This window comes from Oryza sativa, chromosome 7 (genome assembly GCF_034140825.1).
Source record: "Oryza sativa Japonica Group chromosome 7, ASM3414082v1".
NCBI lineage: Eukaryota > Viridiplantae > Streptophyta > Magnoliopsida > Poales > Poaceae > Oryza > Oryza sativa.
The window spans coordinates 1,183,552-1,204,131 of NC_089041.1; the positions used below are offsets into that span (position 1 = coordinate 1,183,552).

At 43.0% G+C, this 20,580-nt stretch overlaps 3 protein-coding genes across 5 annotated transcripts; 2 read left to right on the forward strand and 1 right to left on the reverse strand.

The window, feature by feature from the left end:
* The first annotated feature begins 3,620 nt into the window (after positions 1–3,620).
* On the forward strand, positions 3,621–5,034 carry LOC112939628 (uncharacterized). Its single transcript, XM_066312151.1, has 3 exons — positions 3,621–3,942; positions 4,056–4,730; positions 4,991–5,034. The coding sequence occupies exons 1-3, from the start codon at positions 3,621–3,623 to the stop codon at positions 5,032–5,034; spliced, it is 1,041 nt and encodes a 346-aa protein (XP_066168248.1).
* A 2,142-nt stretch (positions 5,035–7,176) lies between these two features.
* Positions 7,177–9,901, forward strand: LOC4342293 (uncharacterized). 3 transcript variants are annotated; one of them, XR_001547816.3, is made up of 3 exons: positions 7,177–8,281; positions 8,807–8,978; positions 9,412–9,901. XR_001547816.3 is itself a non-coding variant. In XM_015792392.3 (2 exons), the coding sequence occupies exons 1-2, from the start codon at positions 7,219–7,221 to the stop codon at positions 9,459–9,461; spliced, it is 1,113 nt and encodes a 370-aa protein (XP_015647878.1). In that variant the 5' UTR covers positions 7,177–7,218; the 3' UTR covers positions 9,462–9,901. The 3 variants fall into 3 exon arrangements, 2 of the variants coding, with proteins under 2 accessions (XP_015647878.1, XP_066168610.1); XM_015792392.3 differs by lacking the exon at positions 8,807–8,978; XM_066312513.1 differs by lacking the exons at positions 8,807–8,978; positions 9,412–9,901 and having other exon boundaries at positions 7,177–8,480.
* A 491-nt stretch (positions 9,902–10,392) lies between these two features.
* LOC4342294 (uncharacterized) lies at positions 10,393–12,596 on the reverse strand. Its single transcript, XM_015792390.3, has 2 exons — positions 11,445–12,596; positions 10,393–10,891 (listed from the first exon to the last, which is right to left on the reverse strand). Exons 1-2 carry the CDS (start codon positions 12,565–12,567, stop codon positions 10,770–10,772), a joined length of 1,245 nt encoding a protein of 414 aa, XP_015647876.1. The 5' UTR covers positions 12,568–12,596; the 3' UTR covers positions 10,393–10,769.
* Positions 12,597–20,580: the final 7,984 nt, after the last annotated feature.

A 20,580-nucleotide genomic window follows, 5' to 3' on the forward strand; every position in this document is an offset into this window, starting at 1 on the left:
TCTCCCCTATAAACGGCATAAATTCTCTAGGCATGCTCATTTACACGGGAGATTACGGAGCTGGGTCGTCGCCGTTGCTCTGTTTCCGCCGCCGGCCTTCCCACTCGCTTACGCGCCGCGCTGCCATGGCCGTCTCCCCTTCCTCTCGCTCCCTCGCCACCCGCCTTTTTCGCCGCCGCCGTGCGCAGTTGCGTTCCGCCGTCAGCCTCCCTCCTCTCCTTGATTCCCGGCGCCGCCACCATCCCCGAACCCCCTCGAACCTTCCCAGCGCGCCGCCGCGGCCGCCCGCCTCGCCGGCCGCGCCCGCGCCGTGCCACCCATCCCGCCGTCGCGCCTCCTCTCCATGATCCGCACCGTTGAACTAGTTCCCCTTGACCTCCGCTTGCTTCCAGTGCACGCCGCCCCTCCAGGTTCGCCGCCGCCCGCCGCCAGCCGTCGGATCGGCCGCCCGGCCTCCTCCCTCGCCCGTGCCAACGTGGCTGTCCACGTGGACGCCACGTCTACCTGCCCGGCCCCGCAGAGACCGGTCAAGGTCTCCCGGTCCCCCGACCCACCCCGCGGCTCTCGCGTGCACCTATTCCTCGTGGACCAGGCCGCCGCCATGTGGGCCCCGTCCCTGGACCCCACGCGGTGGATCCGGTCCACCGAACCGCCTCTCTCTCCCCACCCGAGCCCCATTGGGCCGCCTCCTAGCGCCCGCGTCCGGCCCAATCAGCTCGGCCGCGCATGCAAATCCCCTTGGGCCACACCAATGCCGCCCGAGGAAGTCTGATTGACATCCCTCCTTCCTTTTCGTTTCCAAAGGGATTATTAAATCCTTTTCCCTCGTTCCATAAATCAATTCTTTATTCCATGAATCATTTCCTTTGGTCCCTCATATCAATGACCATCAATAATATTCTTGAGAATATTATTTCTATAAATTCCATAAACCATTTCTCGTAATCTAGAAAATTCCGATAAATCATTTCCTTGTCCGGAAAATCCCATTCGAGCTTCCGAAATTCATATATCTCGATCCGTAAGTCCGATTGACTCCGTTCAGCTTCCAGTATTTCCGTAAAGTTGAGATCTATTTAATGGCACTATTATTTAGTCTAAATAGGACCTTTATTTTGGTCTTTTGTTTAGGTTTTCGATTGTTTGCGTATAGTTGCGGTTACCGGATTTTTCGTCGATCGTGGTTTTCTCGAAGATTCGTGAAGCTTCGTGAAGACCTTGAGCAAGGCAAGTCACCCTTTGATCAATTGCCCCTATAATTGAAAAGTCATTATTATTTTGTTTGCAACTTGCATTATTAGAATCACACACTTAACTTGCTTGGCCTCTGTTTGCGTGCCAAACCGACGGACCTACCCAGTAGTCGCACTAATTTCCGTAGGTCGTACTACCCTGATTCCTTGTTGCTCCACCCTTGTGGTACCTCGGTATTCGTGCTCTCTGAGCGCGTATACCAAATATCCCACATACACCGTTGTTTGTTGAAAACTTGGGAAATGGGTTTGTGAAGCCTTCAAAACCCGACATGTGGTGTCGGTGTGTTTGAAAATAAAATGAATTGTGAAAACTCGCGATGCGGGGGTTGTGGCTATGTGGCACTGTCCCGTATTCGTATATAAGGACCGATTCCTGTGGGAAACTCATCGAACATAATCAAAGTGCAACCACAAGGTGGAATGGGACACCCTGGCTAAATAACTAGTTGATTCAGGGAAACCTCGCATGCCAATAGTTGGGAACGCCGGGGCGGGGTCGGTTGGAGCCAAACCGGGTTCCTGGTAATGTAAGAACGAGAAGCTTGTTGAATTACCGATCGAGGTGGTTGGAGTTTGATTTGTGAACGCCTAAAATGGCCTATGTTTATGTGAGGATTTGATCCTTCTATGTGGCATGAGGTATCCCTGGGTCGGCTTGGGAAAGGCTTTGTCGCGAACCTCTGACATCGTCCAGTGTCTGGAGTAAGTTCGTGTCTTGTGGGTAAAGTGTATCCCTCTGCAGAGGTTAACTAACTGTTCGAACAGCTGTGCCCACGGTCATGGGCGGATGTGAGGTGGTTCCCGTTGCGTAGATTTGATTGCATGTGCTTTGTGAAAAGTTGTTGTGGTGTGGGAATCGTTACCAGAATCAGCCTATGTGGCAGATGGATGACCTGAGTGGTCGGAAACAAATCTGTGTGATTCGGGATGTCTGCGGGCATCATAGACTAGGCTTCCTGAGTGGAAGCAGATTGTTGTGCTACTGGGCAGCTGGACTCTGGGAGTCCGAGAAAATGAAAAAGGCTCTGGGAGCCGCTTAATCAAGTGAAATGGCTCCGAGAGCCGAGAAGTAATGATCTGACCCAGGAGGTCGGTACATTATCAATTGAGTTGTTGAAAAGCATCTCTTAAGTCGAATCGAGATGAAAGTCTCCTTTCGACCCAAAGTTAAAAAGAAATAAATCACTTAGTGATTTCAAAAATGATTTCAAACAAAGGATTTGCAAAACAACCTTGCCTCTCTTCCAAGCTTGCATTAAACACCTAAATTCTTGTGACTTGCTGAGTACGAAAGTACTCACCCTTACTCTATATAAATATATATATAGTTCCTCTGCCTTTAAGTGAAGATGAAGTGAAGTGAAGATTAGGGTTTCGTCCTAGTTCCCAGCCGTCGCCTGTAGTGTTGGGTGTTAGTCCGTTGGTTCCGCTGCTGCTGCTGTTGTTGGTGTTTCCTCGTCTGCGTCGTCGGTTGCATTCTCGGGCTGTTCTGAGCTGCAACCTAAGTTAAGGTAAATAAGTCCTCTATTTATTTTAAGGATTGCAATGATTCATATTTGTCACCGTGGGTACCAGCGCTATGTCCTGGGACTGGTACTGAGATCGCGGTTTCGTAGGAAGCGGTTCATACCGTTTTTCCTACGACACGCTCCTGTCAGGTGCCGTTGTACGGCGATGCCAGATTGGGGTGTGACAGTTTCTAAGATCGTTTACTTTTGGTAATATAGAAAGAATCATATAAGAAATATGTTTAAAAAAAACTCGCATGCTAACTTGAGACGATCGGACTCCTAACTGCAGCTGATGATTTTCTAAAAAATTATATATCCAAGCGAACTCCCACAGTGAATTTCATCTTAACTAAACCATATAACAATAATAAAATTAAAATAGACTTCAGCCGTTGCAACGCACGGGTATTTTTTCTAGTCAAATTAAAGTGATAACATGTTGTAAACCACGCGTCTATTAGCGGATCACCGGATCCGTTCCCTATCCCTTCTATAGTAGTAGAGACGTGAGATGATGTAAAACACCCGTGCCCTTCTTTTTGCCCTCAAGAACATTGCAGAAGTAGACAATGAAAATATATATAGAGAAGAGCTATGTCTTCATTATATATCTCGTCTGGAGTACATGACAACTTTAGATGTCTCACTCTGTCCTTATATGTATAGGGGTTCTAGGAGGAGATAAATCTTATCTCTACTCTAGTTCCGATTGATCCACCTGAATGGATCGAGAAAATATTGCATATAAAAAAAACTGCTTAAAAAAAAGATGAGATCTGTGAAAGCCTGAAAGTCCAAAATTTGTCAATAGGTTCCGTTCCTCGGTATACTGATCGGATCTCCTCGCTGCGACATGGCGGCGCCGGCGCCGGAGCTAATGGACGACGTCGTGGAAGAGATCCTCCTCCGTCTCCCGCTGGACGATCCCTCGTGCGCCGCCCGCGCGTCCGCCGTCTGCAAGCACTGGAGCCACCTCCTCGCCGACGCCGGCTTCCTCCGCCGCTACCGCGCGTTCCACCGCCGCCGAGCACCTCCGCGGCTGGGCTTCATCTACGACGCCGGCTCCCCCTTGGCCCGGTTCGCCCCGACCACCGCATTCCGCCCTGCCGATCTCGACCACGATGGCTGGAAGCCCATGGACTGCCGCCACGGCCGCGCCCTCTTCCGCACATCTGGTGCGTCTCCGACTCCGGCGACGACGAGCTCACCGTCTGGGATCCCATGTCGGGCGACGTGCAGCGGCTGCGCTCGCCTGCTGACACCCTTGCCTTGCGCACCAACATCGAAGCCAGTGCGGTGCTGTGCGCCGTGTCCGGCTGCGACCACGGCGGCTGCCATGGCGGCCCCTTCGCCGTGGCCTTCGTCGCCAACTATGTCATGGAGGGGGAGGAGGAGGAGATCACGTCGCCGACGTCGGCATGGCTGTACTCGTCGGAGACCGGAACATGGAGCGCGCCTTCCACCGTTCGCCACCACAACGCCGAACCCTTCCCCAAGCCCAGCGTCCTCGCCGGCGACGGCGCCGTCTACTTCCTCACCTGGCACGGTAGGAACATCCTGCGCTACGACCTGCGCAAGCTGGACCTGACGGTGATCGCCTCGCCGGAGATAGACGACGACGACTTTGAGAATCATCTCCTCATGACGACGGAGGACGGCGGGATGGGGCTCGCCCGCTTGGTCTCAGGTCACTCCCTCCAACTCTGGTCGTGGAAGCCGGTGTCGGCGGCGGCGGCGTGGGTGCAGCTCAGGGTGATCGACCTCGACCTCGTGATTCCCGGCGACGCCATGCGACCTCGTCTGTTGGGCTTCGCAGAGGGCACCGACATGGTGTTCGTGGACACTACGTATGATGGTGCCCAGGTTGTCCAGCAGATTGAGCTCAGCACACTCAAGGTGACGAAGGTGTTGGACGAGTGCTACGCCTCTTGTGTTCTTCCTTACATGAGCTTCTTTCTCCCAGGTACATGATCGATCGACTCATATGTTCGATTCAATGATTTTATTAAATATTGTTATAAAATTTTTTAGCATTGTTTATATTCATATAGATGTTAACGAATCTAGGCACATATATATCTAGATTTATTAATATATATATGAATGTGTACAATACTAGAAAGTTTAATTTATAATATGAAACGGAGTAAGTAGGTTTCTTTTTTAGTGATTTTGGTTAAGTATTGTCACTGTATTTTTTTTCTTTTTCTTTTTTATTATCAGGTCGTCAAAAAGGCAAGTTGCCACCTTCAGCAATTACACTGTAATTGATTAATCTGGCTGGCAAACAATGTCACTCACGCGCCGATAGACAATGTGTGAAAAAGGAGGGAATATATCCTCAAGAGCGGATGTTTTGAGGCTTCAGCTGTTTATGTTTTCTGCTTGGATGTATTGGTGATATGAGGAAAATGCAATACTCTTGGTTAATGCAATGACCAATGGAGAAGTTTTCAGTCCCTATTCTTCTCAAACTTCTCTATTCTTTGATAAGTCATTTTAGTATTTTTACTGTACGTCCTTGACTCCTTTGAGAGGCATCAGGAGGTATAACTAAATTTGCTAGCTCCAACTATTTGAGATATATATTAAGAGTACTAAATTAATTTTATAATTGAAAATTTACTACTCCCTCTATTTTATGGGAGTGGATTTTGATCCTCGAAGGGATATTTTCTTGTTATTTACATGTCATTTAAATGGTTATGAAAAAATTTGAAAAGATGTATTAATATGTGATATATCACTTCGTAAACATATAAGTTCAAATTTCAAATTCTACGTCTCGCAACGAAAAAAGCAAATTAAACTATAGCTAGTGAACTAAATTTTTTGGTGTAGTATATACAATAGTTTAGTTCTCGTTAAACATTATGAAGTTTAGTTCTCGTTTTCCTTTTTTCTATTTTGTTTGCTGGGTGATCTTCACTGCCTGGCGTATTTTCCAAATGGCTTCTTAATACTAATATTTGAGCATCACCAACGGAATAGGTAACATCAATCTCCAAAAATCTGAATTTGATAATGCTAATCAGAATTTGATACTCCCACCGTTTTTTTAATAGGGTATATGACATCGCTGATTTTTTTAATACGTTTATATGACATCGCTGATTTTTTTTATACGTTTAACTATTCGTTTTATTCAAAAAATTTTATATGCTTATCATTTATTTATTGTAATTTGATTTATCATCAAGTATTCTTTAAGCATGATTTAAATATTTTTATAACAAATAGTCAAACGTTTGTCAAAAAAAACCAATGACGTCATATATTAAAAAACGAAGGTAGTATGTCAAAAAAGTGATCCTTCCAAAAGATCTTATAAAATTGAATCTCTAACCCAGAAAGTGAAACCCATAGTAAACTACCAACTAAAAGTTAGGCCTGTTTAGATTCAACCCTAAAATTTTTCACCATGTCACATCGAACATTTAAACACATACATAAAGTATAAATATAGGCTAAAAAATAACTAATTACAGATTGCGACTAATTTGTGAGACAAATCTTTGAAGCCTAATTGCTACATGATTTGACAATATGGTGCTACACTAAACATTTGCTAATGACAAATTAATTAGGCTAAATAAATTCGTCTCGTGGTTTACTAACGGATTCTGTAATATGTTTTTTATTAGTGCCCGAACATCCCATGCGATACCCTATGTAATACAACATGTGACACGCTAAAATTTTACACCCCTAGATCTAAACACCCCCTTATTCCTCCTCATCCCTGATTGTGATTTTCTTTCCACACCACCCGGACGCTTGCGCCACATCGCTCCCCCTTGATTTTCTTTCCACACCACCGGGACGCGCGTGCCACATCGCTCCCCCTCAAATGAAGAGAGCGATGGATGTGATGATATGGTTTTCAAAATATTAGCATCAAAATAGGATAGCTGTTGGATTTCTTTTTTCACCAAAATCCCAAAAGAATAAGATTAGGGATTGAATAAGGGCATGGCTGGTGATGCTGTAAGAATTGCCTGTGTTGGTGTATGTACGCCGTGTTTAGTTTATTGGACAATTTTTTTTTTACGTATACGGACACATATTTGAAGTATTAAATATAGACTAATATCAAAACAAATTATAGATTCTACCTGTAAACTGCGAGACGAATTTATTAAGCCTAATTAATCCGTCATTAGCAAATATTTACTGTAGCAACACATTGTCAAATCATGGCGTAATTAGACTCAAAAGATTCGTCTCGCAATTTACATGTAAACTGTGCAATTGATTTTTTTTGTCCACATTTAATACTTCGTGCATGTGTCCAAACATTTGATGTAACGTTTTTGGTCAAAAAAATTTTTTGAATCTAAACACAGCCGTAGTCGTAAATATCGAGTTTTATAGGGTCTAAGCTGAAACATACAACCCTTCTCTTCCCCAAATCATCTGGAATCCAACGCCTGACCTCGCCGCGCGGCGGCATGGCGCCGCCGGAGTTGACGGATGACGTCGTGGAGGAGATCCTGCTCCGCCTCCCGCCGGACGATCCCTCGTGCTCCGCCCGCGCCTCCGCCGTCTGCAAGCCCTGGCGCCGTCTCCTCTCCGACCCCGTCTTCCTCCGCCGCCACCGCGCGTTCCACCGCCGACGAGCACCTCCGTTGCTGGGCTTCATCCACCACGTCTCCGACGAACCCGCCCGCCGCGTCCCCAGCTTCGCGCAGTTCGTCCCGACCACCGCGTTCCGCCCCGCCGAACTGGAGCACAAGAATTGTTGGCCACTCGACTGCCGCCACGGCCGCGCCCTCTTCCAGTCCAGCAACGTCGAGCTCACCATCTGGGACCCCATGACCGGCGACGTGCGGCGGCAGCGCGAGCCCTACGGCACCCTCTGCACGTTCGCCACCGCCGCCGTGCTCTGCGCCGTGCCCGGCTGCGACCACCACGACTGCCACGGAGGCCCCTTCGTCTTGGTCTTCGTCGGCAACGACGAGGACGACGACGGGGAGGAGATCGCGTCGGCATCCTCTTACTCGTCCGAGACCGGGACATGGACCGCCGCTTCCACCGTCCACCATGACGATTCCCTCGAACTCGAAAGCAAGCCCAGCGTCCTCGCCGGAGACGCGGTCCACTTCCTCACCTACTTCGGCAAAGCCATCCTGCGCTACGACCTCACCAAGCTGGAACTCTCGGTGATCCTCCCGCCGGTGGCGTACGGGGACGGCGACGCTCTCCTCATGACGGCGGAGGACGGCGAGCTGGGGCTCGCCCTCTTCGACGGCGAGGCCTCCATCCACCTCTGGGCGAGGGTGGCGGGTGCAGGGTGGGTGCGGCGCAATGTGATCGACCTCTACGCTGTTCTCCCCTTCTTTGATCCTGTACACTCGCTGTCCCTGGTTGGCTTCGCGGAGGGCACCGACATCATCTTCCTCCACACCATTCATGGCGACTACAGGATGGAGCTCAAGTCACTGCAGATCAGCAAGCTGTGGGAGAAGGACAGATGCTTCAATATCTTCCCCTACATGAGCTTCTTCGTTCCAGGTACATCCTTTACCAATTTGCTAGCATTAGGATTTGGGGATCGTTCAGTTCAAAGTTTCAGAATGGAGCATGCCTCTTGCTCAATTCACCAATCGTGATTCAGGGATATCTTTTCTGTGTGTCTCAGACCTTCCGAAAGGAAAAAAGAATGTTCAGTATGTTTCTGACGGTGACATGAAAACAATGTTGAATATACTTGTTTGGCTCATAATTAGCATCAATCAGATAGTTATAAAAAGTTCTGAAAATAATTGATAACACTGATAAAAGAGAGATTCATTGATATTCAGTACTAGATTCAGTATGCTTCAGAATTCAGAGAGTGACATGAAAACATTTTTTTGGATATTTGGTTGGTTCACAAGTAATACTAGAATGGGCGACGATAATGGATTGAGAGAAGTATATGTGACACTTGGAACTTTAACTTGTTAAGGATCCACTAGAATGGGCAGATATATTATTCTGATAAACCTTTTTTGTGTGTTGACAATAACGATTATAACTTGTCTGCACCCTTTTCAGGTCGTGATAGGACAAATTGCCATCGCCAGCAATTGCAGCAGTAAACTAGTAGCAAACAATGTGTCCAAATTTTGCTAATCTGTTGGGTTCAATTAAGCGTCTTGTTGTTGGTATCCTAGGAGGTCTTGTTTATTTACTTGAAGCTAGTGATATGGAAAACTCTGGACTGAAGGTGATGCATCCCATCTTTGCTGATCTTGGCCTTAGTTCAAGTTGGTTGTTTTCACTTTATTTCATGTCAATCTTGCTGTCAAGCTGTAATAATTTGCAAAACTAGCACAATGTCTTCAGGATGTCGAAGAATGTAAGACGTTCTGGCTGTTTGCTAAAACTGATGGGATATGGTTGGTTCATAAGTAATACTAATTCAGCAACATTAACAAAACGGTGATGATAATGTGCTTGGGGAAAAGTATATGTGACACTGGGTACTTTAACTTGTCGAGGATCAACTAGAATGGGCAAGATATTTTGTTCTGTTATCATTTTCTGTCTGTTGACAATGCTTGTTTTTGGTACCTTTTGTCAGTAGTAGGAATGCTCTCTCAAAATACTTTGTGAATATTGGTTGTAAAACGATTATAACTTTTCTGCATCTTTTTCAGGTCGTGATAGAAACAAATTGCCATCTCCAACAATTATAGCATCAATTTAGCAAACAAAATGGGTCCAAATTATGCTAATACGTCAGATCGAGCCTCTAGCTGTTGGCCTCTTGGTTGATTACTTGAAGCTAGTGATGTGCAAAACTGTTGACTGAAGCTGATGCATCCCTTCTTTGCTGCTTGGTTAGTAGTCATAAGAAATTTGATAGGTTGAGAGGATTCTTCAGAAATTTCTTTTGGTGTTGCTGTGAGTGCTTTATTACACTGCTAAATGAAGAGACGATTTCTTATTTTTGGTGTGTGTGTACTGTGTGTCTGTGTGGTGTGTCATTCCATTAAGGAGTTCAGACACAGACACACAAAAGCATGGTGTGTCATTCCATTAAGGAGTTCAGGCCCTGTTTAGTTCCCACGCAAAAAATTTTCACCATGTCACAATGTTTGGACACATGCATGGAGTATTAAATATAGAAAAAAAACTAATTACACAGATTACGTGTATATTGCGAGATAATTTTTTAAGTCTAATTGCCCAATGATTTAACAAAGTGATGCTACAATAAACATTTTCTAATGATAGATTAATTAGGCTTAATAAATTCGTCTCGCAGTTTACAGGCGGAATCTATAATTCGTTTTGTTATTAGTCTACGTTTAATACTTCAAATGTGTGTCTGTATATCCAATGTGACACGCCAAAACTTTTCTCCACTGGATATAAACACAGCCTCGTAACAACGATGAGGTTCCCCTCATCAAGGCACAGGGCCTGTAGGAATAAAGAAGGGACAATTTCGAATAAAAATTGAAAAGATGGTTTATGATACTACAAATGTAGAATTCTAAGTTCTCTCAGATACAGAGAGGAAAAAAAACAATAGTATTTTGTTTACGGTTGGCCTTACCAACAGTTATTCTAAGGAAGCAGTTATTTAGCCTTACCAACCGTGTTTCTTCCCTCCATCCATTTGTGCCAAGCCATGACTTTCAGAGCTATGGTTCATGTTTACTTCTAGGCTTATCGTTACACAGTTACACACCTTTCAGTTTCAGCTTTCAATCCTTGTACCAGGCTTTTGGGCTAATTGTTAACATCTAAATTCATTAACATCTAAATGAATGTGAGTAATGCTAGAAAGTCTTACATTGTGAAACGGAGGAAGTACCTCACATTTTAGTTGAAATGCAAGCAAACCGTGCATATTTGAAATGAAATTTTTCACTCACATGGGAAGAAGCAATCGGCTCTCTCCCATGTCCAAACATTTCCCTGCCATTTTTACTCTGACGCAGACAACAAAATGCTGCAGAGCTCGCTGCCCATTGCCAGCACCATCCTTGTAGGTGGTCTTTGGCCGTCACGGCTGTCGCCCCTTGTGGCTCTTGCCGTTGGATTGCATACCTGTTGCCACATCGCCTTCTCTTAGTTCCAGCAACCGCTTCCTACTGAACTGAACTCTGTTTTGCTGGAGATGGACGCCTGCAAGCAGTGGCAGAGCCCAGATTTGAGTGATAAAGGTGCGAACTTAGGTTACACATCTAAAAAAAAGTTCAAACTATAATAAGGAAGTTCAAAGTGACAAAAAATAAATGCTGTCAACCGAAATCATCAATATATGTTAGGGAAATGTCACAATTCAATATGGCGATCCTTCACACCTTAAAATAGGCTGATCACATCATTGTGACCAACTTGTAGAAAAACTAGTGCAGAATGAACGTAGCAAATCAAACCATTCAAGTGTGCATCACCCATGTCACTCATTAGTTTGTTATTCACATATTCACTGCAATAAAAGCTTGCTCAACAGATTATTCATTCAAATGGAAATTGGTACAATGAGCTGCGCCTCATCGATGTGATGGGATTGGTCTGCCACTTAGGATGAACACATTTTTAGGCCAAGCCAATTCTGGTGAAATATATTCCTTTATTACTCGGCCAATTTGAAAGCAAACAAACAAACTATTCCTGAATCGTGCCTAAGAAACATGTAGAAGTCGAAATTTTACATCAAGATAGAGTCAAGTACCTGGAGTGCAGAAGCTCGTATAGGGGAAGACGGCTTTGAAGTATCCTCTCTCGCAAACCTTCCTAACACACATTGATTTGAGCTCAATCATGAAGATGCCAGCATCTGTTCTAACGAAAACGATATCAGCACCATCCACAAAGCCAATCGGTGCTGGTTGTGCAAGCTCACATGCTACTGCCTCTACGCAATCGATACTTGGTAGCAAGCTCTCTAACTTGATAACCCTGTTCTTCTCCCATCTGACACCACCATCCAGGCTCACATCACTAGACCACATTGAGAGGATGGAACCCTCGATGCCGCCGAGCCCGAGCAGATTGCCCCCCATTGCCATCACCACAATGCCTCCCTTGTACACAACAGGTGGATGGATCCGAGAAAGCGAGCACTCTCCCATGTTGTACTTGATGATTCCAGAACCTTCCGCAAGGGCGAAGTGGAGCGCATCTCCGACGAGGGCGGCGGGCTTCCTGTCGACGTCGCAATTGGGGGTTAGGGTTAGGTTGAGGTAATCGGAGGTCGTTGGGCTCCACGAATCGGAATCCGACGAGTAGACGGTCGCCCACGGCCGCGAGTTCTGCTGCTCCGGCTCGTCGATGCCCACGACGACGACGAGGAAGGGGCCGCCGCCGCGGCAGTCGAGGTGGTTACATCCGACGGCGGAGCAGAGCACCGCGGCGGCGTAGGACATGAAGTAGGGGAGGTCCGGCCGGGGGAGCCGGCGCCGTCGTCCCGCCATGGGGTGCCACACGGTGAAGTCGGCGCTGAAGGGGAACTCGTCGAGGAGGGCGCGGCCGTGGCGGCAGTCGAGGGCGACCCAGCAAGGGCACGCGATGTCCGGCGGGGAGACCGGGGAGGCGGTGAAGGGGACGTACCGGTCTTCGCCGCCGCCGGCGACGTTGTGGAGGAACCCCAGCAGGGGAGGCGCGCCGTGGAAATCGCGGTAGCGGCGGAGGAAGGCCTGGTCGGTGAGGAGACGGCGCCAGGGCTTGCAGACGGCCGAGGCGCGGACGAGGCACGCCGGCTCGGACGGCCGGAGGCGGAGGAGGATCTCGGCGATGAGGTCGTCCGTCAAGTCATCGACTCCGGCGGCGCCGCCGCCGACGCAATGGTTGCTCATGTCGCTGGGGATTCGTCGAATACTATTCCTTTTTTTTTTAGAATACTTTGAGATTAATATAAGTGGGCCTTTTGGGCCATGGCTTCGCATACGATCTTGTGGGCCTAATGGGCATCATACGAAGCCTAACGGGCTGAAATTTGAACGAAGGCCGAGTGTAGCGAAGCTGATATCTTCGCGTAATTTTAGTATTTTACAGGAACATATGGAGCTCAAATCTTGATCTAAAAACATAGGGCAAATTACTGACACTGATGTGAGTGATTCTGCGATATATAAGAAGTTATTTTTGCCAGTAGTTATTAAATACTTAATTAAGCATTCACCGCAAAAGAATGATCCTCGTTAACCAGTAGATATTTTATCTTTCTTTTCGGCCTTTACTTTCATGACGCTTATAGAGTAGAAATATAAAATCCTTTTTTGCTGTCTCGTTTACTTTTATACGGCGGTCCAGCCAAACAAATATGACATTTTTTTGTTGCGAGTGTAGTGAAGCAAAACAAAAGGTCAGCATACATGCCACACAGTCCACAGACTTCCGTTGTCGTTTGGCAGCATATTGCAAATACCACACGTGGTATTCCCCTCAACAATAAAGTATAAAACTACGTACCACACTAGTGGCAAGTAGGAGTACACTATACTCCGTAGAGTAGATGAGCATCTCCGTCTGTTTCTGCTTTTTTTTTCTTTTTTTTTTTAAAAAAAGAACCCGTCTGTTTCTGGTTGCATTTGCACTGTAGCTGCATAGTAGTACAGCGTTTTGCGTACTCGCGTGTGTATGCGCTTTCCAGGCTGGTTGTGGTGGCGCCCGCGGCCCGATGCAGCTACCTGCCGAACTGCAAGTTGCGCTACACCTGGGCACGCCACGCCACGACCCTCCTATGGGCCCGACCACTTTGGGGCCCAATGGGCCAGGCCCGTCTCCCGCTCTCGTGGACTCTTCGATGCATCCAAATAACCAGGCCAAATTAATCAGCATAATAATGCATACAGTATGATTTTTGTTTTAGATCCTGCTCTGTTTGATACTAGAGTAGTACTACTATCTTCTGGTGACAGATTTAGATCACGTATGTATGCTATCTTTTGCTTTGCTAGATGATTAGCACTACTACCAGCTAGATCGACTTTGCTGCTCACTCTGTCGATCTGATATGATGATGAACCAACCATTGCTAACAACTGGTAGCTACCAGATGATGCCACTAACAACAGGAAGCATGCAACTAATCTAAACCATTAGTGATCGACTGGGATACCCATATCATGCACAAGGATTAAACAACCATCATGTGTTAACTAACCTATTCCTAAAATAAATCTAGGCTGATTAATTCTTAAGGTTCCTTGTTTGTTCTTGCTTAATTATCCATGCACGCATGTACAGAACGTACTCCCTCCATCCAAAAAAAGGAAAACCCTAGTTTCCGTGTCCAACGTTTGACCGTCCGTCTTATTTAAAAAAATTATGAAAAAAATTAAAAAGACAAGTCAAGCATAAAATATTGATCATATTTTATCATCTAACAACAATGAAAATACGAATTATAAAAAAAATTTATATAAGACGGACGGTCAAAGTTAAACACAGAAACCCAGAGTTTGCCTTTTTTTTGGACGGAGGGAGTACGTACAGGTGGTAGGACAACATAATGTTGGATTCGATCGGGTAGCTGGCTAGCTCTAGATTAATCATATTACTCCCTCCGTCCTAAAATATAAGAGATTTTGAGTTTTTAATTGCAACGTTTGACCACTCGTCTTATTCAATTTTTTTTTACAAATATAAAAAACGAAAAGTTGTGCTTAAAGTACTGTAGATAATAAAGTAAGTCACAAATAAAATAAATAATCATTTCAAAAAAAATAGAATAAGACGAGTGGCCAAACGTTCCAAACAAAAAATCAAAATCCCTTATATTATAAGACGGAGAGAGTAATATATATATATATACACACACACTCCTACTAACTAGTGTTGATTCTCTCACTTACTGCTCCCGAACATTTTTTTTTAAAAAAAAAGTTATTCCCGGGAGATCCAACAGCTAGCTAGCCACAAATATTCCAAACAATATAAACACGAATGATCATCTAAGTCATAACATGAGCATCTCCCCGCAAATCAAAATTAAAACAATTAAAAATTATTATTATTATTATTATTATTATTATTATTATTATTATTATTATTATTATTATTATTATTATTATTATTATTATTATTATTATTATTATTATTATTATTATTATTATTAGCAGCTGTTGAACGAGCTAGGACCAAATCGATATATTGTCGGAGATTTCCCTGAACCAAATCGACTGGATCTTGCTAGAATGCTACTCCATACTAGTAAATACAAAATGGCATACATTGATACGCGTATATATACGTACTACTGTATGTACGTTCACGGAAGCTGCACGTATGTACATGCGCACGCTTGCACACAGTCACAGTATCTTTGAATGGTCAGACAGCCAGCCACGCGTAGCCAAAATGCATGAGGCAATACATGATTAGGGTGACTGATTGATATATATTGGTCGGTTGTTGCTACAGTTAATCATCCACATTACGATTTATTTTTGGGACCGCCTATGCATCACTCGGGTGCCCAGATTTTTTTCTTTCCTTGGATTTACATCCAACGGACTACAAAATAAAATAATTAATACAAATTTACTTACACAATATTTTTATCAAAATTACAGTGCACTTACATGTTATATCAACTAAATTTACATATGTAATTTTAGTTATATAGTAATGTAATTTTATATTTGAAATAAAATAACTAATGCAAATTTACTTACACAATATTTTTATCAAAATTACAGTGCACTTACATGTCATATCAACTAAATTTACATATGTAATTTTTAGTTATATAAGACTGTAATTTTATATTTTAAATAAAATAATAAATACATATTTACTTACGCATTATTTTTATCAAAATTACAGTGCACTTACATGTCAACTCAGCTAAATTTATAAATGTAATTTTAGTTATATAGGACTGTAATTTTATATTTTAAAGAAAATAATAAATACATATTTACTTACATATTATTTTTATCAAAATTACAGTGCACTTACACGTCAAATTAACTGAATTTACAAATATAAATTTAGTTATATAGGACTGTAATTTTATATTTCTGAGAGAAACGATGTCTCTCACCGATCAGTGTTGGCCGTGCTACCGGCGGCTGGCGGTCAAAGGCCACCGTGTCATCGTGCTTCTCCGACACGGTGGCCGACGTGCTGGTGTCCGACGCGCCGGCTGACGAGCCTGAAAAAAAAGGTGAAATGTCAGAAAAAAAATCACGCGAGTGATCGTTAGCAAAATCGTTTATTTTTTGTTATGTACGTATACAAAAGGTATACGAATTGTTGTACCCGTACCAATTCGACATGACAGTCCAATTACACGCTCGATCACATATATATTTCTTTCTTTTGTTTCTATTTTTTTTCTTTTTTTGCCTAACGTTTGCATGCACGCATGTCCTTTGGACATATCCATCCATCCAACCCACAATTATTGTTGTTGGCACGATGCACTGCCACCCTGGGTCGGACCCAGGCCCGAGTCCCACACTCCCGGGACGAGACGTGACCGGATCGGACCCATGCGTTCGCGTCCGGTCCATGTGACCCAGCGACGACGTGGCCGAACATGGTCGAGACGCCCCCCGCGTCCCCCTAGCTAGACCCCCCCTACTGCATGTGGGCCCCACTCGGGGAATCTGGAATTGGCGCGCATTGGGTGGTGGCGTTAATTGGCGTAGCTGCATGCACGCCGCCACGGACGTCGCCTGCTTTGCAGGCTGCTCGTCGACGTGTCACGCCGCTTTACCTGCGAATGAAATTATTGATCGATCGATCGATCTGCTTTTCTGCGTGTATTTTTTGGATCGTACTCCTATATAATACTTACTCCATTCCAAAATATATGTTTTAACTATTTATCTTACTAAAAAATTTTATAAATATCATTTATTTTATTGTAACTTGTTTTATCCTCAAACAAAATATAATCTTAACTTATACTTTTTATATACTCCCTCCGTTTCAAAATGTTTGACACCGTTGACTTTTTAATATATGTTTGACCATTCGTCTTATTCAAAAAATTTAAGTAATTATTTATTCTTTTCATATCATTTGATTTATTGTTAAACATACTTTCATGTACACATATAGGTTTACATATTTCAAAAAAAAATTTAATAAGATGAATGGTCAAACAAGTGTTAAAAAGTCAACGATGTCAAACATTTTAAAACGGAGGGAGTATTTATATTAGATTTTAATAAGACGAATGGTTAGATATTATTAAAAATAATAACATCGTACATTTAAAAAAGAAATAGTATAATATAAGATATGATTAAATTTAATACAATCTCTAAAACTAATATTTAACTGTATACTATATAAGGTTTTTTAATAATATTATAACCATACAAAAGTAAATTTAAATATTAATCCGATGATATTATTTCAACAAACAAAAATTAATTTATATTATAATAATTGTTAGCCTAATGTTTTGAAAATTAAATTTTAAAATGTGCGCGTGTCTGGAGGGGATATTTAATTCGTTTTCAGAATATTATTGTGTTCATTCACCTGGACACGCGTATATATACACAATATAATAGTACATGCATTTGTATCATTGTATGGTGGTGGAATTATTGGTGGCCTCTCTTGGCCTTGCAGGCAGGGGCCGACAGATCAACAGTGGTCCTCCAGCGCGCGTACTGCGTGCTACAGTGGGTCAGCAGGGTTACAATTATTGGCACATGTTTTTCATTCCTCCAATCCGGAGCTCTCGAACTCCCTTTTTAGAATTTTTAATATATTCCGGATCGATGATGATGAATTGTACTGTACATCAGGTCTCGTCATCCACAATTGAACATTATATTGAGTATGTTATTACTGCTACTAATTGGGACACTGTTTGATGGGATCGATAAAGTCGTTGGGTGGTAGTAGTTGGATTAGTGATAGACAGATTATATAAAACATATCGGCTTCGTGCGACGCGAGCAGAGACACGCGAGCTATTGCCGATTGCAATGTAAAATAACAAAGGCACGGTCACATGGATGTTAGTATGTAGGACTAACATGGATAAGGTAGCTATAGCTAGCATAGCATTGTACATTTGTATGGATGCCCTTCATTTTTGGAGCCTCACCATGTGACCGGCGATTTTTCCTTTTTTTTTTGTTGACTGAAGTTTCAACTTTGAAGATCGATCGATCTGCGACCTAACTATACACGCAGTGTCGCAGGGTATTAGCGTACATGCTGGAGTAGTTATTAGGTTAACTGTAGTGGTAGAATAAAAAGAAAACAAGAAGTCAGAATCCAAATTCTTAAAAGTTGGCATATATATCAATCAGTTGTTTTTAGAATCTTATCTATCCTAAACAGATTCTAAGTATTCTTTTCCCATGATTAAATGAATAGCTCAATTGAACATAACATTGTTTTCAGATGAGCTAGTGCAATTGCATGCTGATACGTGGCACAGCAGGAGTAGTGGTAGGCCACAGTGACCGAACTAACGTAAGTACGTGCCAGCTATAGCACGCCGAATGCAGCGCACCTCGAAGAAAAGAAAGAAGCATATGCATATGCATATGCAGCAGCAGAGACCTAGCTGAATGCATCGCACATATCCATGTTATGTAACCACAATATTCGAATGCACCGAATTTTTGTGGGCGCAGGACCAATATATACAAAAGCATTGAAAGCACAGAGACACTGATATATCGATCAGGTGCCAGCGTGGAGGGCGGGGGCCACGGGGGCAGCCACGTGACCCTGCATCTCAAGGTCCACATGCACACCGCCACGCGTCCGTCTCAGGGCCGTCGTCCCCTCCATGGCTCCATCGCATAGTTAGATCTCGTGCATGCGGCATGCACCCTTGGGACGTGTTTGATAGGAGTACCCACTTTGGTGCATGCATGGATTATATTGGTGCGCCATATCATATTTAGATGCATGCACACAATTTGCTTCACCGTCGTTGTCTCGTCCCCACTCGGATCCATATATGGTTGAAAAAACTGGACCAGATTTAAATACTCTCTCTGTATTTCAATAGATAATGTTATTAATTAACTTTTAAACACATATTTTATTATATGTATTATATGAAATGTTGTGCAAATGTATAAGATATAAATCATACTAGAAAAACTCATAATAAAATAAACCAAATTTACATTTTTTTTAATAAAGCTAATTGTTAAATATGTGTCAAAAAGTTAATGGTGTCATTTATTAAAAAAGACAAGGCAGTACATGTGCACTCAAAGATATTCATATAGGTTTATTTCTTCTGCTAAAAAATAAAATACATTTGATTTGCACCTTTTAAAACTCATAAAAACTAGTAAAATATAATATTATTGATTTGTCTGGTTCATCGCTTCGACCGTGGTTGAACCAAAGAACCATGAACCGATAGAGATAGATTGACCTGGTTTTCTCAACTAGCTAGCTGCATCGTCTAGTGACTTCTGCTCCCGAGGAAACAAACCACACCAGCTGCAAGCACGAACTACGTATACCTATGGTGCTTTCAGGTCACCTTTTGGCTAGGGTATGTACGTACAGTACGTAGCTAGCTTATAGCTAGCTTCAACGCCAACGATTTTCTGCAAAACCATGTACGATATGATCGATCGACATTGATGAATGTCCTGACTGGCCTCCAATTTGGCTATCTATCTGCTACCTTAGCTCTCCCCATTAATTTTGGTACTAGCTCGTTAGGCTCTATTGACACACGTACGGCTTTCGTGTTTATACTTTTGTATCGCGCAATTTGTTGTGCCCACTGTTTTTCTTTTTTTTCCATTTCCCACTATATATATATATATATATACTCCCTCCTTCCCTAAATGTTTGACGTTGTTGACTTTTTAAAACATGTTTGACCGTTCATCTTATTCAAAAACTTTTATGAAATGTGTAAAACTATATGTATGCATAAAAATATATTTAACAATAAATCAAGCGATAGGAAAAGAATTAATAATTACTTAAATTTTTTGAATAAGGCTAACGGTCAAATATTTTTAAAAAAAGTCAACGACGTTAAACATTTTAGGATGGAGGGAGTATGTATATATGTCGACACCATTTTTTATCAACTACTATCCCTAGCTAGTTATAGTTATAGAGTGTGCAACTGTGCATACACATACTTGTAGTAGTACGTACTGCTACGTACTATGACGACATCGACGAACCTTGCTTGCCCCAATAAAAATCGATCGTGATACGATTTGAGATCTGCTGATCCTTTACGAGTCAACTAGCTACGGAGTAGCAAAGCAAGTGCCATGGTATTTCCACGTTTCTTTTGTAAAGCCGGACGAGTAGCTGAGTAGCTAGCTGCTAACTCCGTTTCAGGTTATAAAACTTTCTAGCATTGTCTACGTTCATATAGATGTTAATTAATCTAGGCACATACATGTCTAGATTTATTAACATATATATAAATATTGACAATCCTAAAAAGTCTTATAATATTAAACGGAGGAAGTAGCAGTACGTAGCATGTATAGCACCACCGCAATATACTGGCGCCTTCGTTTTTACAAAAGCTAGCTAGCTAGCGCGGCTTTATCTCCCATTACTCTATTTAACACATATAGACTGTGTTTAGTTTCATGCTAAAATTTAAAGTTTAAAAAAATTGAAATAATGTGACGGAAAAGTTGAAAGTTTGTTGTGTAGGAAAATTCGACGTGACGGAAAAGTTGAAAGTTTAAAGAAAAAAAAGTTGAAATCTAAACAGGGCCATAATTCGAACATAAAGAGTCCTACTACACATACAACTATACCTTATATATTTAGTATCCGACCTCGTCTAATCCACCAATTCATGCGTTCAATTTCTCTTCATATGAGTTTACGAAAACAACAGCCATATCTATATACTTGTTGAGTCGGACATAGAT

Bases quoted from the DNA above. Each gene is read 5' to 3' on its own strand.
- LOC4342293 (XM_066312513.1), top strand. From the start codon at position 7,219: ATGGCGCCGCCGGAGTTGACGGATGACGTCGTGGAGGAGATCCTGCTC.
- LOC4342294 (XM_015792390.3), bottom strand. From the start codon at position 12,567: ATGAGCAACCATTGCGTCGGCGGCGGCGCCGCCGGAGTCGATGACTTG. The intron at 10,892-11,444 runs GTACTTGACTCT...CACTGCTTGCAG, and splicing joins TACGAGCTTCTGCACTCCAG to GCGTCCATCTCCAGCAAAAC.
- LOC112939628 (XM_066312151.1), top strand. From the start codon at position 3,621: ATGGCGGCGCCGGCGCCGGAGCTAATGGACGACGTCGTGGAAGAGATC. The intron at 3,943-4,055 runs GTGCGTCTCCGA...CCAACATCGAAG, and splicing joins CGCCCTCTTCCGCACATCTG to CCAGTGCGGTGCTGTGCGCC. The intron at 4,731-4,990 runs GTACATGATCGA...TTTTATTATCAG, and splicing joins CATGAGCTTCTTTCTCCCAG to GTCGTCAAAAAGGCAAGTTG.